Raw genomic sequence first — 17,424 nt, 5'->3', positions numbered from 1 at the left:
AACGCATGAAGAGGGTGGGGGGAGACATTACAGGTTCATGGGGGGGTGTATGTGTGCTGCGTGGGGTGTGTGCTGTGTGGGGTGTGTGTGCTGTGTATGGTGTGTGGGGTGTGTGTTGTGTGTGTGTATGTATGTTGTGTGGGGTGTGTCCTGTGTGGGGTGTGTGCGCTGTGTGGTTTGGGGTTCTGCTACTTCCTCACAGTGGCTATGTGACCAGTTGCTCGCCCTGCCCATGGTTCAGTGACCCAGGTGTAAAACAAGGACGTGGGCCTGGACATGCCCTGATGTCCCTTCCCGCTCTGAATCACGCCTCTGCCACCCCGTTACCACGCTCCCCTTCCTTCGCTGGCCCTCGCCCTCCCCGTCCCTGCCAACAAATCCCAGTGGGAGGACTGAGGCGAGCCACACAGGGGACTGCAGTTGGTGTTTTATTGCTGGGGAGAGGGTAGAAGGGGAAGAAAGGACGGAGTCCCAGGGTCCCCGTGGCTGGGCTCAGGCGTTTCCGCGTGGACGAGGGCAGCTCCTCAGCTCTTCTCAGGGAACAAGGTGATCTCAGCCGCCGGGTGTCACCCTGGGAAGACAGCAGGGGACATCTGCAGCCAGGCCCAGGGCGCGCATCAAGCGTGCAAAGGCAGGCGCTGCACGGGCGCTGTCGCTCACCAGCAGGGGGCAGCACGGCGCGCCGCCTTCGGTCCTCGCATTCAGATGAGGAGCTGCTGCGTCGGCAGGGCCTGGAGGACAGCTGGGGGAAGCAAAGGAGGGGCAACCTGGCCGTCAGCCTCAGCCGCGGAAAACTAACCAGGTATCCACCCCAGGGGTCACCACCCTCTTGCTGGTCCGTCTGACAGCGTGAGACCTTCTCACCGCTCACACCGCGTGTGAGCCTCTGCTTGTTCATACGGAAAATGGGTAGAGCACGGTGCCCCGCTGCACAGGGGGTTCTTGTGACAATCCAGTTGCAGTGGTGTTTGCAAGACATAAGAATGGGGGCTGGAGAGATGGCTTAGCGGTTAAGCGCTTGCCTGTGAAGCCTAAGGACCCCGGCTCGAGGCTCGATTGATTCCCCAGGACCCATGTTAGCCAGATGCACAAGGGGGCGGACGCGTCTGGAGTTCGTTTGCAGAGGCTGGAGGCCCTGGCGCGCCCATTCTCGCCCTTCCCCTCTCTCTCTCTCTCTCTCTCTCTCTCTCTCTCTCTCTCTCTCTCTCTCTCTGTTACTCTCAAATAAATAAATAACAATAAACAACAAAAGACATAAGAGTGACTTGTCCAAGAGACAGGTGTGGTGGCCACTTCCACAGAAGAGCCATCTTCAGGGCCCTGACACCTTAATTTCTCTATTTATTTTGCCAGATGTTCCAGAGACCCTGTCATGCTGGTGAAGCTAAGGTTTTATCAGTGTCCCCAAGTGGCTAGGAGAAGCTGCAGCCTCTACTGGATTCAGATGCAGAGCTGCTTGCTGCCTGGGGCAAGGGCAGAGGTGAGGGCTTGACCCAAGGAACACGCCCCCTTCCCCAAGCTGAGACTTACTGGCGAGTTCCTGAACCAATTCTACTTGCAGCTGGCTGGTGAGAAAGTTGATTACTGGGCACACCTGAGAGAGAGGGGCGGGGGGGGGCATCAGAGGAGAAAAATGGGGAGGGCAAAGAGATGATTTTCTGCTAGAAACACACTGTCCACCTCACACAGAGGGGCTCACTTCCAGGACCTGCGAACCTAATTAAACCTTGGGATTCTGGAAGTATGGAATCCTAACAGAAAACGAACAAACAAAGAAACAACAAGAAAAAAAAAACCAAACACTGAAATTCCCCAGGCCGCTAGAACATCAAAATTTCAGAACTTTGAGAATTAAACGTCTAGAGTGCTGACATCCCAGATTTTCAGAAACCTTAAACTTGGGAACCCTGGAGGGCTTCATGGTGCTCTGGGTCTATCTAGCAGAATTCCCAACCCCCTGCAGATCCCTTGAATGCATTCGTTTAGATAAAAACATTGGTGGAGTACGCTTATGTAAATGGCTCAAGTGGGGGTATCTGCTGATTTCAGATGATGCCAGGCCTCCCTCGGACCTCTGCTTCCTCCCTCTCAAGCTTAGTTAGTGACTGAGGAGGAGGTAACAGCAGACCTTCCAGCCCAGGGGTTTACACCTCAGCAGCAAACATGTCCCCTGGAACACAGCCACCTGGGCCTGCAAGTGCCTCTCCTGCTTCTGCCTGGCCAGGCTCTGGGCCCCAGGTGTGGGAAACTCACTTGCTTCTGCAGCACGAATGTCACAGTCTTTCCTAGGAGCTTAGACACCGAGTCCAAAGCCATGTTGATCAGTGGGCTTCGTCTGAAAAAAAAGATGAGACATTGATAAAGTCTGGCTCAGCAGGTAGCATGGCCAAGAGGGTCCCCTGGAAGTCAAGTGAACCCCGGAGCCTGAGATGCTCACATCCAGATGGATCACCACTTCAACAGCCGCCTCATGGCTCGTTTACAGCTCCTGGCTAAGCCTTGCAGTAATGGGCCAGGCAAGGTTCAATCAGCTTCTAATCCACAGTCACCAAGACTGGCTGCTGCTGCCTTCATCTTCACACAACTGTCACCTACTCAGGGTGGCCACTCCTGACCACTCAGCTAAGGAGGATTTGTTCTCATCACTGTCCTGGTTAAGCTATGGTCTGTGCAGAGCTCATCATTTTCCTTGATTTTCCCTTTCTTTCTTTCTTTCTTCCTTTCTTTCTTTCTTTCTTTCTTTCTTTCTTTCTTTCTTTCTTTCTTTCTTTCCTCCTTCCTTCCTTCCTTCCTTCTTCTTCTTTCTTTCTTTCTTTCTTTCTTTCTTTCTTTCTTTCTTTCTTTCTTTTATTTTTATCTTTTTTGAGGCAAGTCCAACAGACTGGCCTTTTTTTTTTTAATGTGAGGGAGCAAGAGTGAAAGAGAGAGCGAGAGAGAGGGAGGGAAAGAGAATTGGCACATCAGGGCCTCTAGTCACTGCAATCAAACTCCAGATGTATGTGCCCCTTGTGTGCATGTGTGACCTTGTGTGATTGCATCACCAAGCGTCTAACTCATTTGGGACCTAGAGAGTCAAACATTAGTCCTTAGGCTTCACAGGCAAGTGCCTTAACCACTAAGCCATCTTTCTAGCCCAATTTTCTTTTTCTTTTTATTTATTTGAGTGAGAAAGAGGGAAAGAGAGTGAGAGAGAAGGAGAGAGAGATAAAGATAATGGATGTGCCAGGGAATCCAGACACTGCAAATGAACTCCAGATGTATGCGCTACCTTGTGTATCTGGCTTACAGGGGTTCTGGGGAATCAAGCCTGGGTCTGTTGGCTTTGCCGGCAAGCACTTTGACTGCTAAGCCCTCTCTCCAGCCTCCAGTTTTCTTTTTTTCTTAAATGTGTGTGTGTGTGTGTAAACCAGAGGACCACCTCAGGTGTCATTCATCAGGAATACAGTCCACTTTGTTTCTTTCTTCCTTTTTTTCTCTTTTCTTTTTTTTTTTGAGACAGAGTCTCTCATTGGCCCAGAGCTCACCAAGCAGTCTAGACGGGCAGGTAAGCAGCTCCAGGGAGCCTCCTGGTTACAGAGTTCCTCTCCTCTCCTGTGTGTTCTCCGTGCTGGGGTTACAAGCGCCGCACCACCATGCCTCTCATTTTTACATGGGATTGAACTCATGCTTTGAAAGCAAGTGCTGTTACCCACTGAATCATCTCCCCAGTCCCCTGAGTTCCTTTGTTGGTGGGCTGAATGCCCTCAGGAGATGCTACACAGGAACGGGGGAACCCTGTCTGTCCTCCCCAGATAGTATTCAGGAGCTTAGAACAGTGTCTGACTGGAGCAGGCCAAATGCTCGATGTGTTTTTTGGCTAAAAGAAGGAGAAAAGAAAACGTGCCATCCACCCATCACAGCCCGAGACAAGCACTCCGAAGGCCAAGAGCCGAGTCTCGTGAGGAAGAAGAGGAGGAACCTTGATGAGTGAGAAGATATATTGAGTTCGAATAAGGAGAAAGATATTCAAGGGAGCCAGAGCGTCCCACGCAAAGACCCTGTGGTAGGAAAAAGCTTGTCTGAGACACAGAACAGAGGTCAGTGTGGCTGGATCAGGGCAAGGGTGAGGTCACATCAACCCAAGTCGCCATGACCACTGAGGGATGCGTGGGACTGGATCCAACGTGAGAAAGAGAAAAATCTCCAAGTGGGCTGGAATCATGGGCCAATGCCATTTGCCAGTGGGGCTCCTGGCCCAGCGCAGCTGCATGAAGTCCATGGGGCTGCTTGGCCAGGCGTGGTCTTTGGATTTGCATCTGAGAGTGGCGACCCTTTCTTTGGGACCAGGGTTATCTCTGTGAAAGCTGTGGCAGATCCTTTGGTAGGGGGAGGATGGAGTGGTGTCTGGGGGTGGTTATCAAGACAGAATAGAGAACGTGACCAAGCACCCCTCCCCGCCGGCCCACCGCCAGCCCTGGTCCTTGGCTTCCAGGGATGTTTTCTTCGGACACCGCCCTTTCTCTCTCCACCCTCTTGCCTGAGCCAACTTTGCTTGTGCAGTTCAGAATGTATTTTTGAGGATTATCAAGGAACAGTGATTTAAACCAAGAAGATTAAGATTTCCGGATCTCATTTGGGGAATTTCCCAGTGTGTGTGGAGAATGGTTTGGGTGCAGCCTGACCTTGGAGCCCTTAGAAGGCTTTTATCCCCAAGTTGCCTCCCAATTGGAGGCAAGAAGGTCGGTACAATTTTAATATTATTTTATGTATTTATCATCCAGTGATGATAGAGGGGTCAGTTCTCCTAAACAGCATGATAATCCTTAACATACTACACTTAGTGACAAAGTTCCAAAAGCACAGAGCAGGGCTGGAGAGATAGCTTAGAAGTTAAGGTGCTTGCTTGTGAAGCCTAAGGACCCAGGTTTGATTCCCCAGTACCTAGGTAAGCCAGATACACAAGGTGGTGCATGAATATGGAGTTCATTTGCAGTGGCTGGAGGCCCTGGTGTGCCCATTCTCTCCCTCTCTCTTTTTCTCTTTTTAGTAAACAAATAAAATATTTTTTAAAAGCATAGAGCAAATTGATAGACCCCGAAGGCAGCAGGCAAGTTCCTAGTTATGGCTACAGAGGCCAGCACTCCTAACCTCGGTGTTGGAAGAGGACAAATGACTCCAGTCAGCGTGAGTGTTCTCTTGATTGATTATCACTGCCGGCTCTCTGCTAAGCATTTGTATCTTCTCATCTATTTATCTCAGAAGCCTATGAGTAGGGGTCATTATTTATTGCTCTGAGTTTACAGATGTGAAAACTCAAGCCCCCGGAAGATTATGTTGGAGCTACAGAGATAGTCCAGTGGGGGCAAAGTCTTCAATGAGGATGAGAGTCTGATCCCCAGTGCCTAGTTAAGATGCCAGGCGTGGCAGCGTGCCCCTGTAATAGTAGTGCTGGGGAGGCAGGGGCGGGAAGGCCTCTGGAGCTCCCCGGTCAGCCGACCTAGCCTAATAGTGAGCTTCAGCCCAGTAGGAGGCCGAGTCTCAAAACGAAGTGGACGGAGGCCGGGCGTGGTGGCGCTCGCCCTTAATCCCAGCACTCTGAAGGCAGAGGTAGGAGAATCGCTGTAAGTTTTAGGCCAGCCTGGGACTAAGAAGTTCCAGGTCAGCCTGGACTAGAGTGAAACCTTACCTTGGAAAATCACAAAAGAAGGAGGAGGAAGAAGAGGAAGAGAAGGTAAATTTCCTGAAGATGATAGCATGGTTGTCCTTTGGGCTCCACACACATGCACACATGCATCTGCACATATATGCATGCCTGCGTACATATTGAGCATGCATACCCACATGTGCACATCACATCCACATGAGAAAATGAGATGAAGTTAGTTATAAAGTTATGATGTCGTGTCAGAGCTAATACCTGAACCAAGATTGCCCTAACTTCAGATCTGACTCTGCTACCTCCCAGGTATAGCCGCAGCGCTGAGATGAAAAGCCAAACGTCCCCTGAGATCCCAGCCCTGCTGAGTTGGACGGGCCTTACCTGTTCAGCAAGGAAAGTGCGATTTTGTCGTCGTCACTGGAGCATCCCGACACCACCAAGACAGGGAGTTTGGTCTGGGGATCTGTTTCTATCCTGAGTCCAGTTATGAGGTTCAAGTTGACACTCAGGTCAGCTGTCTGGCCAATGAGAGGCCTGCGGGAAATAAGGTTCATTCACAATGGACAGAGGTCTGGAAGAAAACCTTGCAAGATGCCCCCTTATGGGCCTCTACCTGTGTGGACTTTGTTCAAGAAGTCCACGGGCGGTGTCCACACAGTCCATAGTCTTTATGGCGTTTACATGTGTGGACCATGCAGGTTTAGGGTAGGTGAGATTTTTATTCAGCACTCACCAATAATGAAGGTAGTAGTCAATGCTTATAGGTGTTCATTTATCTCTGTGTGTGGAAGTGCCATCTCAATTTTGTTTTTCAAATTTTACCTTCAGATCAACATTGGAATTTCAGAAAGATGTTCAATGGAACATTCTTTGGAAAGAGACTTGAAATGGCCTGTGTTCACTAGAATAAAGATATTTCATTTTCGGCCTGTGTACCAGTAGGGTATGCATGCGTGTGTGTAAGCATGTTCATGTGTGGATGGATGTACTTAGAGGGGACATACACACATGTGCAGACCAGAGAGGTCAGTGTTTGGTGTCTTCCTTAGGCATTGTTTGAGGAATGGTCTCGTACTGACTTGGCTAGACTAGCTAGCTGGCAAGCCCTGTCTCTGCCTCCCATACACTGGGCTCACAGGCACATGCCACCACGCCCAGCTTTTACGTGAGTGCTGGGGATCCGAACCCAGGTCATCCTATGCTTGTACAGCCACACTTTATGCATGGAGCGTCTCTCCAGCCCCTAGAATATTTTATTGGAATTTTTAGATCTGGGGAGTTCCCTTCTTTCTGGATGGATCAATAAACTGAGGCACAAGGCCACCCAGCACCCCCCCCCGCCCGCCCACCCGCATCAAAGTGCCGCTTACTCACAGCCACAGAGAGATGTCAGCAGCCAATGGGAACTTCAGCTCAATGCCTTTGCCGTCTTTTGCTAGACCCACTTTGAGGTCCAGGATACTGAATTTGTTGATGTCCAACCTGCACCGAACCACAATTCCCCCATTAGTCCTTCTGGCATTCCTAGGCCAGGGTTTGTGAGCATTTGGGCTCCATTGCTATTATGGTAGTTTAAATAAATGCCTCTCCCCTCCCCCAAATGATTCAGGAGTTTGTTAAAACTTTTTGGATTTCCAGCTACTTGGCTGGAGGAGGAGTCCAGCCCTAAAGTGAGGAGGTGAATTTGGCATTCCAACCTAAAAAATATGCAAAGTGCCTGGAGTTTCTGAAGTGTGCTTTGTTTTGGGATGTGGTCTTAGGGATTTGGCTTGTGGCCTCTCTCTCTCTCTCTGCCTGGTCCTTTAAGAGGGGTCCAACTTCTACCATTATGGAACTTCCCCGGATCTGTAAGCTTCAATAAATCCCTTCCTCCATAACTGTGCCTGGTCTGGACGTTCACCACAGTTAACTTGAAGCTGTCTGCTACACGTGCTAGCTCCAGCTTTGCTGTACCCTGTTCACCAGTGTGAGTCCCTGACCCTAACACACAGCAGGCTGAAGCTAAAATAGAGAGGATTTCTTTTTTTTTCCCCCCAAGGGGACTCACAAGTGTTAAGGCCAGAGCTTGAGCCCTGAACAGTCTGACTTCCAAATTCTAAATGTGAAACCTTTTCCAGGCGCACAGAACACTATGGGGTATCAACACACCTCAAACCGTTCACAACTGAAGGGAGGTTGGAAGTGCTAGGGAGCGCCAGGTTCAAAGCTTCTAGAATGTTGCTCTTGGAAAGCAGCAAATCCTTGGTATTTTGAACAGCTCCCAAGTCAACCTTCAGGTTCTGAAGGACATCTGCTGAAAGACAGTCGACATTTAGTGTCACGCGCCACTTACGCTGTTACCCTCTTGGTTTGAGAAGTTGGTTTGCTCGTGTTACTTCCCTTAACCTCTGTCACTACTTCATGAGGCAGCTGCAGTTACTGCCTTCATTTTATCCATGAGAAATGGAGGCCCCCAAAGGTTAAAGAATATGCCCAGTCACACAGCTAGGGTACCCTTGTGTATTTATACTCATATCTATTGATCATTAGCAAAGCAATTGATTGACTGGCTAATCAATTAACATTGATTGAACGAGTGTTGAGGAGGTCTATTACTCTAAATGAGAAGCTCACAAGAATTTGAGAAAGTACGTGGTCAAAATGGACGAATAAACCAAGATCTGGCAAGTCTAGAATGGAGGAAGGACTATGGCTCCAACTCATGAACATGTCCAACAGGGACCTCAGAGTGACAGCTCTGCAGCCAGCCCAGAGAGCAATAATTCATACAGAAGTAGGAGGACAGAGGCCTGATGGGAACAGGCCCAGGGAACAGGCCTCCAGGGGAATGAAAAACCAGGGAGCAGGTCTCCAGGGAAGGAAATAGAGTCAATGCCATGGTATATGTCAGATGGTACATATGAAAAAAAAAAAAAAAGGATATATGTGTGGAAAATATTTCCAGTGAGAAATAATGTCATCCATCATTTAAAAAGTGCATACTTTGTTTTTCATACTCTTTGAAAATTAGAAATTCCACTATTAGGAATTTGTCCTATGCCTGTGTTGGCAAATGTTTACCAGGATAGAATGTATAGGAGGATACTTGTAGAATTGTTTAAAATGGTAACTAACGAATGAGGCAGGAATTAAGGAGCCCTCACTCCCTTTCTCAGTAAGCCATCCAAACAGGACAGCACCCCCACGTGGTAGTTTCTGGAATTACAGGCATAATGTTCTGGCAGTTAAATCCTGGCCTAGGTGTTTGGAGCTTTGCATTGACTCACCTGCGTTGTTTAGAGCTTGTTTCAGAGGGTCTGCAGCGCTTACAGCATTGTCAACAACGGACTGTACGGACTTCAGAGGGTCTGCAGCGCTCACACCATTGTCAACAGCGGACTGCACGGACTTCAGAGGGTCTGCAGCGCTCACACCATTGTCAACAACAGACTTCACAGGGTCTACCACACCACTCACACCGTTGCCAAGAACGGACGTCAGCGGGTCCACAGCGCTCAAAGTATTGCCAAGATTCCCGAGAAGTGACGCCGAAGTCCCAGTGAGCAGGCCGCACAGGAGAACAAGGTTCCAAAGCTGGAACATTGTTTTTTTTTGTCCTGACACCTATATGATCATAGGAGGAACAAGGAAAAAGGAAAGTCCATGAACACCTGTCGCTCCCCAGATTAACTTCCTGCTTAGATGTCCATGGCCAGATGAACTGATCAAGAATCCATGGTACTGTTAGGACCCCTCCTCACGGAGGGACTCACCAGGGCTCAACACAGAGTCCTCACACAGGAGGGGTAAAGAACCCCAAATAGCAATTTTGCAGGGTTTATATAGGGAAAACCCACAGAGCTAGGGAGGGGGTCTTGCTCAGGAGACTTTCCATATAGGGTGGATTCTGATTGGTGGAGTCTGTCTGGTGTTGCATGTCTAGGCCAGAAGTGACCACAGGCAGGGTGGTGGCTTCCTGGGTTCCAGGAAACTGAGACAGGGTTCGGGAACTAGGCAGTTGAGCAAGGTTTAAGAATAGCAACAAGTTGGTTAGGGTCTCAGGGCAGGGGCTAACCAGAGACTGTCATCTTAAAATGTTTGTTTTTTAGTCAATTTGTGGCAAGCAAGCCATGTTACAAAAGCTAAGAAGGCAGGTTAGTAATTTTATTTTATTTTTTTAACCTTACAGTACAAACACACAAATGAACTTAATTGATCCATGAGGAAAATGAGATGACATTTGCAGGAAGGAAAACAGATGCAACTGTAGATTATTATTATTATTGTTGAAGTAAGGTCTCACTCTAGCCCAGACTGACCTGGAATTCATTATGTAGTATCAGGGTGGCGTTGAACTCATAGCAATCCTCCTACCTCTGCCTCCCAAGTGCTGGGATTAAAGGCGTGCGCCATTATGCCCTGCTGTAGCTGTAGATTATTATATTAAGCAAAATCATCCAGACTCAGAAAGACAAATACCATGTGTCTTCTCCACAGCACAGATTTAAACTTGTGTATATGTGGACACGGTTCGTGTAGGTCATGAAACTAGAAGGGGGATTATGAGGGAGAGAGAAGAGATCCTCGGGGAGAGTGTACAAAGACTATAATGGAGCTCATGTGACATAAAAGCAGAAAGAAGGATATCTGGGGGGCAGGAAGGGCACCCGTCAAAGAAGGGGGTAGGCCAGTAAGCACTTCTGTTAATGTTCACACCCTTATATTAACGCTACTCTCACTTTTGGTAGAGAACCTTCTCTTTTCAGATGGCAGTGACCTTGGGACGAGTCAGAAGGTATCATGGTGATGGAAAGAAGTGACCGGAGTGCTCAGTACTGCAATATCTCAATCACACCTTCCAAGGCTCAGGGTCTAATGTGGAAGAGGTGGTGGAAAGAATGTAAGAGCCAAAGGAAGGGCAGGACTTCATACAACATGCTCTCTCCAGACACAAAATGGCCTGGATATCCATGACCTCACAGTGCCTGATACTACCTACACAAGACCATCATAAGAGGAGGCAAAGATCATAACATCAAAATTAAAACAGGGACTGATTGAGATGAGGAGGGGGTATGATGGAAAAGAAGGGGGCAGGTGAAACGGAAGGGCTATGGAGGAGAGGGACTCATGAACTAAATGTCTGAAAACACCACTGAAAGGCATAATAAAATTAACCAAAATCCTGAAATTCTCATTAAGAGAGAGAGAGAGAGAGACATAGCTAGGGAGTAGCAGAGCTGGGTTTGCAAAGTCCAACCAACTCGGGCCCACACTTAACACTCAGGTCCTGTGTCCATGCTGCCTTCTGGTCTTGGAGGATCTTTCCTCCTCTGTCTGGGTTGTCTGGCTTCAGAAAAACCTCACCTCCTCTGGAAGGCTCCTTGGCCCCTTCCCAGAGTCCAGGTGGAGGAACGCACCCCCACTGAGTCCACTGCCCGACTGCCTTCATCCTAGGTCACCTGATGACTTTCCTACCAAACTGTGGGCTCCACAGGGAAAAGACCATAACTTGTGTCACTGTCGAGCCTTTGGCCCCAGCAAGAAGCCTAGCCTGTCCCCACATGGTAAAAACAAGGATTTATTAGTGAAGTTGTGAGCCACCAACAGATTCCACTTTTAGTGAGCCTGACGCATTCCACAACGTACTCTGTTGCCTCTAAGTTTGGTCTAATCATGAGTTTACTAATCGAAGGCTCTGTAGTTAAAGGTGCTTTCTTGCAGAGGCTGATGGCCCAGGTTTGATTGATTCCCCAGTATCCACATAAAGCCAGATGCACTAAGTGGCCCATGTATTGAGTTCGTTCACGATGACAGAAGGCCTTGGTGTGTCCATGCTCGCTCTCTCTCCCCTCCCTTTTTCTCTCTTTCTCTGCCTCTCTCTCTCTCTCAAAGAAATATATATATATAATAAATAATATATATATATTTATATATATATAAATATTTCTTTGAGAGAAATATTAAAGTTTGCTAATCCAAACAGCTTCTTCCCTCTGCACCTTGCCCACAAAGCCCTCTGAAGAGTTCTATGCAGGGCATCACCTGGAGAAAACCCACTACTTACAGGTTTGGGGCAGGATGATATGAAATCCTTACTCCTCTGCACGGTCTCCTAGGATTTTGTGCGTGTCAGTGGCCCTTATATACGGTGGTGACAGGATGAGAAGCAAGCCTTGGTTCCTGGATCATCCTAGGAGACTCCAAAGAAAATAACCTAAGCCCAGCCAAGAGACTTCCAACTCAAAGGTCACCCAGGATGCTTGAGCTGCAGTGATGGATGGGGGAAGAGCTTCTGCCAAGATGAAGGCCTAATCTCGTGGAGCTTGTGGCTGCCAAGGAGGGTCTTCATCAGGGGCTGGGGTAAAGAAATGAGAGGATGTGCCGGCGGGCTCGTCATGGTGAATGTCCAGTCATCATTTGGAAACCGAGGCTCAGACAGGGGGGAAGTCACCGGCCCATGGTTATCCAGCAACATAGGGTAGAAATGTGGCTCTCAGATCCCTCTACCCACCGCCCCTGCGTCTGAGCATCCTCCCCTCGCCTTCCCTCCTGCCTGGGAGAAATGAGCCCTCAGTGTGAATGGCTGCCTCAAGGGGACAATCATGTCCCCTCCCCAGGCATGCGTGGTCCACCTAGTTGGTAGACAGGTCCTTGAGAATGATCAAAACCTGCTTCAGCATTAGGGTCACAGGTAGCCAGGAGCAAGCTTCAGGAAAGTTTAGTGCCTTGCCACAAGTGTGCTTGGGCGGGGTCAGGAGTCGCATGCTACCTGCCTTGTCCCTGGCCTCCCACTGCTCTCTCTGCAGCGTGCACGTGAGCACCTTGTGTGGAGGAGAAAGCCTGACACTGAGTGTCTGCCTCAATTCTCCACTTTTTGAAAAAAAAGTTTTTAAAAATAATTTTAAGATTTTTATTTATTTGCTTAAGAGAGAGAGAAAAAGAGGCAGACAGAAAGAGAGAGACTGGGCATGCCAGGGCCTTCAGCCACTGCAAACGAACTCCAGATGCATGTGCCACCTTGTGCATCTGGCTTGCATGGGTCCTGGGGAATTGAAACTTGGTCCTTTGGCCTTTCAGGCAAGCACCCTAACCACTAAGCAATCTCTCCAGCCCTAAAAAGTTTTTAATTTTATTTACTTATTAGAGACAGAGGGGTGGGGAGAGAGAGGTTGAGAGAAAGAATGGGGGCACCCGGGCCTCTGGCCACTGCAAACGGAACCCTGGACACATGTGCCACCTTGTGTATCTGGCTTACATGGGACTTGGAGAATTGAACCTGCATCCTTAGGCTTCACAGGCAAGCACCCTTAATGGCTAAACTATCTTACTAGCCCTCCACTTTTTTTTTTTTTTGATTGCTGTTGTTTTTCAAGGTAGGGTCTTGATCTAGCTCAGGCTGACCTAGAATTCACTATGCAGAACCAGGGTGGCCTCAAACTCACAGCTATCCTCCTACCTTTGCTTCCCTAGGTGCTGGGATTAAAGGCAGTACTTACCCCACCCTGCTTGCCCCCACTTTTTTGAGACAGCTTCACACTGAGCCTGGAGCTCACTGCCTTTGCTAGACTACCTGGCCAGTAAGCCCCAGGGATCCTCCTGTCTCTGCCTCCCCAGCACTGGGACTACAAGTGGGTGCCACCATGTCCAGGTTTTAACATGGGTTTTGGGAACCTGAACTGAAGTTCGTGTGCTTTTCATAGAGCCATCTCTCCAGCTGTCACACTGACTTGGCACTAAGTCTTGTCTCCTTGGGAGAGGCCTGAAGGCTGGGGACCCTGGGCTTCCCCAGACAGCTCAAAGGACTCACCTTCTAAGGGGCCAGTTCTCACAGTAACTTCCTTCTCTGAAGCCCACTGGCCCCAGATCACACATGGACCTGTCTTCACCACACCTCCACAATGGGCCCCTTCCGCTAGAGTGCTGGGCGCTCCCAAGTCTGGCCTGTACTGGGCTAAGCCAATCAGGATGGGAGAAACCAGACCTCCTGCTTCCAGATGCCACCCCCCCCCCACCAAATCCTTGTCCTGAGAGTGTGTGGAACAAGCACATGCAGGCTTGACGACACGTATGTACACATGCAAGGACAGCACAAGCTAGGCTTACATGAAGAGATGCTTCCCTGCCGCAAGGTGGAGTCGGCGTACATAGAATTGTGTTATCATGAGGTGTAGATGGCACCCTTGAGGAGCCAAATTGGTGAGCTCTGGGTTCAAGTGAGAGATCCTGGTGCCTCAGCAAATAAAGTGGAGACCAGTCAAGGAAGACCCCTGATGTCAACCTCTGGCCTCTGCACACATGTGCATACACATGCACACACATGAACATGCACATGGCACACATACACACATATATGAACGTGCATACTACACACGTGCACATGCAAGAAAAAAGAATCACATTAGCAACTTGCTGATGGGAACAAACCATCTTTCTACCCCCACAGGAGGAGGTGGTTTTCCATGGACCTCTTGGATACGTTTTCATCCATCAAGTCTTCAGATACAACGATTTAGCTAGTAAAGCCTGCCAGGAAACAAAAGCCAATACATAAATCAAGGGGGCTGGAGAGATGGCTTAGCGGTTAAGGCACTTGCCTGTGAAGCCTAAGGACCCAAGTTCGATTCCCCAGTACCCACATAAACCAGAAGCACAAGGCGACGCATTCATCTGGAGTTCATTTGCAATGGCTAGAGGCCCTGGCGTGCCCATTCTCATTCTCTGTCTCTCAAAAATAAATAAATAAAATATTTTTAAAAGCATAATTTGAGGGCTGGATCCAGTCAGTATCTAAAGTTTGTAGGTACTTGAGTTTTAAAATGATTTATTTTGGTTTTTTTCAAGGTAGGGCCTCACTCTAGCCCAAGCTGACCTGGAATTCACTATGTAGTCTCAGGGTGGCCTTGAACCCACAGCATTCATCTTACCTCTGCCTCCTAAGAACTGAAACTAAAGGCATGCGCAACCTGGTCCAATTTTATTTTATTTTTTCCTGAGGTAGGGTCTCACACTAGCCTGGAATTCACTATATAGTCTCAGGATGGCCTTGAACTCTTGGCGATCCTCCTACCTCTGCCTCCCGAGTGCTGGGATTAAAGGTGTGCACCTCCATGCCCAGCTCAATGTTTTATTTATATTTAAGCCGAGAGAGCTAGAAGAGAGATGGAGAAAAGGGGTGAGCCAGGGCCTCTAGCTGCTGCAAATGAACTCCTGATGCATGCTCCACTTTGTGCATCTGGCTTTATGTGGATACAGGGAAAATGAACCCTGGGCCCACAGGATTTGCAAGCAAGCACCATTAACTGGTTTCTTTTCTTTTTTCCTTTTTTTTATTTGCAAGGAGAGGGATGGGGACAGACAGAGAGAGAATGGGTGTGCGAGGGTCTCTAGCCAGCTGGGCGTGGCGGCAAACGCCACTGCAAATGACCTCCAGATGCTTGTGCCCCCTTGTGCATCTGATTTACGTGGGTACTGGGGAATTGAACCTGAGTCCTTTAGCTTTGCAGGCAAATACCTTAATCACTAAGCCATCTCTCCAGCCCCCCCCCTCCCCGGTTTCTTTTCTTAAAGCATGGGAGCTGGCTCCCTGCCTCTTAGCCCTCAGCAGTCCTGGCTTGTGTCCTTGGGACTCCCATGGGACCCCTGTCCAGTGGTCATGCATGGGTCACACAGCCATGGTGCAAATACAGAAGACATCAAGGACAGAGGAAGACCATCTCTCACCCCCTGCTGGCCCTGAGCCGGGGAAGTATTCCAGGCAGAGGGCAGCCTTGAAGCACTTATTTTCCTCCTTTAACTTTTTTTGTTTTTGTTTTGTTTTGTTTGTTTGAAGTAGGGTCTTGCTGTAGCCCAAACTGACCTGAAATTCACTGTGTAGTCTCAGGGTGGCCTCGGACTCACGGTGATCCTCCTATCTCTGCCTCCCGAGTGCTGGGATGAAAGGTGTGCGCCACCATGCCCTCTCTCCTTTAACTTTTGGTTTTGGTGAAGTTTCTACTCTGAGCAATAGCTTTTAAAACATTGTTTTGTGCTGGGAGTGGTGGCAAACGCCTTTCATCCCAGCACTCGGGAGGCAGAGGTAGGAGGATAGCCGTGAGTTCGAGGCCACCCTGACACTGCATAGTGAATTCCAGGTCAGCCCGGGCTACAGTGAAACCCTACCTCGAAAAAACAAAAAACAAACAAGCAAACAAAAAAACCAAACCAAACCAACCAAACCAACCAACCAACAGCAACAACAACAACAAACCACATTGTTTTGCAGAAAAAGGTTAAACAAAATCATCTAAATGGTTAGTTTAAAACACAGATGCTTGAATCCCATCCCCAGGTTGTTTTGAGTTGGGGACTCAGGCTGCCCAGGGTAGCTGCCCAGGGTCACAGGTAACCTCCACCTCAGATTCCATGAGCTAGTCCTACTTCTAGGGCGCCAATTCCACCTGCACAAGAAAAACCCTGGCTCGGGTGCTCAGTCCTCCACAGTACGATCTGTGGAGGCCTAGACCCACACGAGCAGACCATTGATAATGACAGCTGCCACCGGGAACTTTTTTCTTTTTTGTCACCAGGAGCTTTTCCACTTCCTCTTGTTTCATCCTCCAGACAGACCTCTTCCATCTGAGCTGGGACATTCGGGAACCTTGGGCCCTAAGCAGAGGAGTGGCAGTTCCACTATGTGGCCTCCTGGGGCAGCAGTGAGCATTATTCACCTGCCCTCTGGGCAGGTGCCCTGGCGTGCCAGGCTTGCCTGAATCCTTGTGCGGATTCCAGGAGGCAAGTTTGACAGCCTTGTTTTTCCATTTGAGGGAACTGAGGTTCTGATAGGAAGGTGGTTGCCAAGGTCACACAAGGGCAGAAGTCCGATGACTGGGCAGGTGTCCCTGGGCTTACACATCCTGTTTTCCCTCAGCCACTGTTGTTTGATTGGGTTGGTTTCCATGCTGAAGGCCCTGAGCCTTACAAGCCAGAACAGCCCAGAAACTCAGGTGGGAGCCTTTAACCTTGGACTGGGGACAGTATAGAGGTGGGCATCTGGGTCACTGTCCCTTTGCTTCCCCAGGAAGCAACGTCCCGTGGGCCTGTCCTAAACATGAGGGTGGCTCTGCGGTTCTGGGAGTGAGACTTTTTCTAGTGTTGACCATGGCTCCACCATGGGCACATGAAGCAGGGAGCAGGTGGCAGCCAGGCTCAGCCTGGGCACTCAGCCCATCCATCAGACCCTTGTAATGGCTTGCATCTGACCTTGGACCCTCTTCCTGACTGCCTGCCACTGAGTTCTAGAAACGTGAGATCCCTCTTGCCCAACTGTGGGACACAGAGCCCAAGGCCATGCTGACATCTTGTACAGAATGGGTTTTCACACCCCAGAAACCCAGCCTCAGTGGGTGGAGCAGAAGGCGGTGATATGCTGCTGGTCCCCTGCTCCGGTTGTAAAGTGAAATCAACAAACCTTGTCTCTGCTTCTCCTTGACACAACGGACTGGCAAAAGCTTGAGACATCAAAAGGGTAGGGAGGCGGCAGAGTCCGAGCCTGGCCCCAGGATTAGGAGGGCCTGAGTTCAAATCCTCACTCCTTGCTAGCTGCATGACCTTGGATGGAGGCCTACAGCGTGACCCTGCCCCTCCAGAGGACAGGTGGGGAACGCATGTGAGTGTCTCTGTACGTGGCAGGCCGTCAACACAGGAAGCAGTGATGATGGCAGCTCCATTACATAACACACATATATATTTTTTAATTATTTATTTATTTATTTGAGAGCGACAGACACAGAGAGAAAGACAGATAGAGGGAGAGAGAGAATGGGCCT

The 17,424-nt window shown here is 49.3% G+C and overlaps 1 protein-coding gene across 1 annotated transcript; it reads right to left on the bottom strand.

The window, feature by feature from the left end:
* Positions 1-415: 415 nt before the first annotated feature.
* Bpifa2 (BPI fold containing family A member 2) lies at positions 416-9,382 on the bottom strand. The gene is made up of 8 exons (XM_045157247.1): positions 8,905-9,382; positions 7,787-7,928; positions 7,013-7,120; positions 6,020-6,172; positions 2,254-2,335; positions 1,531-1,594; positions 661-742; positions 416-571 (listed from the first exon to the last, which is right to left on the bottom strand). The coding sequence occupies exons 1-7, from the start codon at positions 9,218-9,220 to the stop codon at positions 702-704; spliced, it is 906 nt and encodes a 301-aa protein (XP_045013182.1). The 5' UTR covers positions 9,221-9,382; the 3' UTR covers positions 416-571; positions 661-701.
* Positions 9,383-17,424: the final 8,042 nt, after the last annotated feature.

Source organism: Jaculus jaculus, chromosome 8, assembly GCF_020740685.1.
Source record: "Jaculus jaculus isolate mJacJac1 chromosome 8, mJacJac1.mat.Y.cur, whole genome shotgun sequence".
NCBI lineage: Eukaryota > Metazoa > Chordata > Mammalia > Rodentia > Dipodidae > Jaculus > Jaculus jaculus.
The sequence above is the reverse complement of the archived record's forward strand: the minus strand, read 5'-3'. Positions and strand labels throughout refer to the sequence as shown.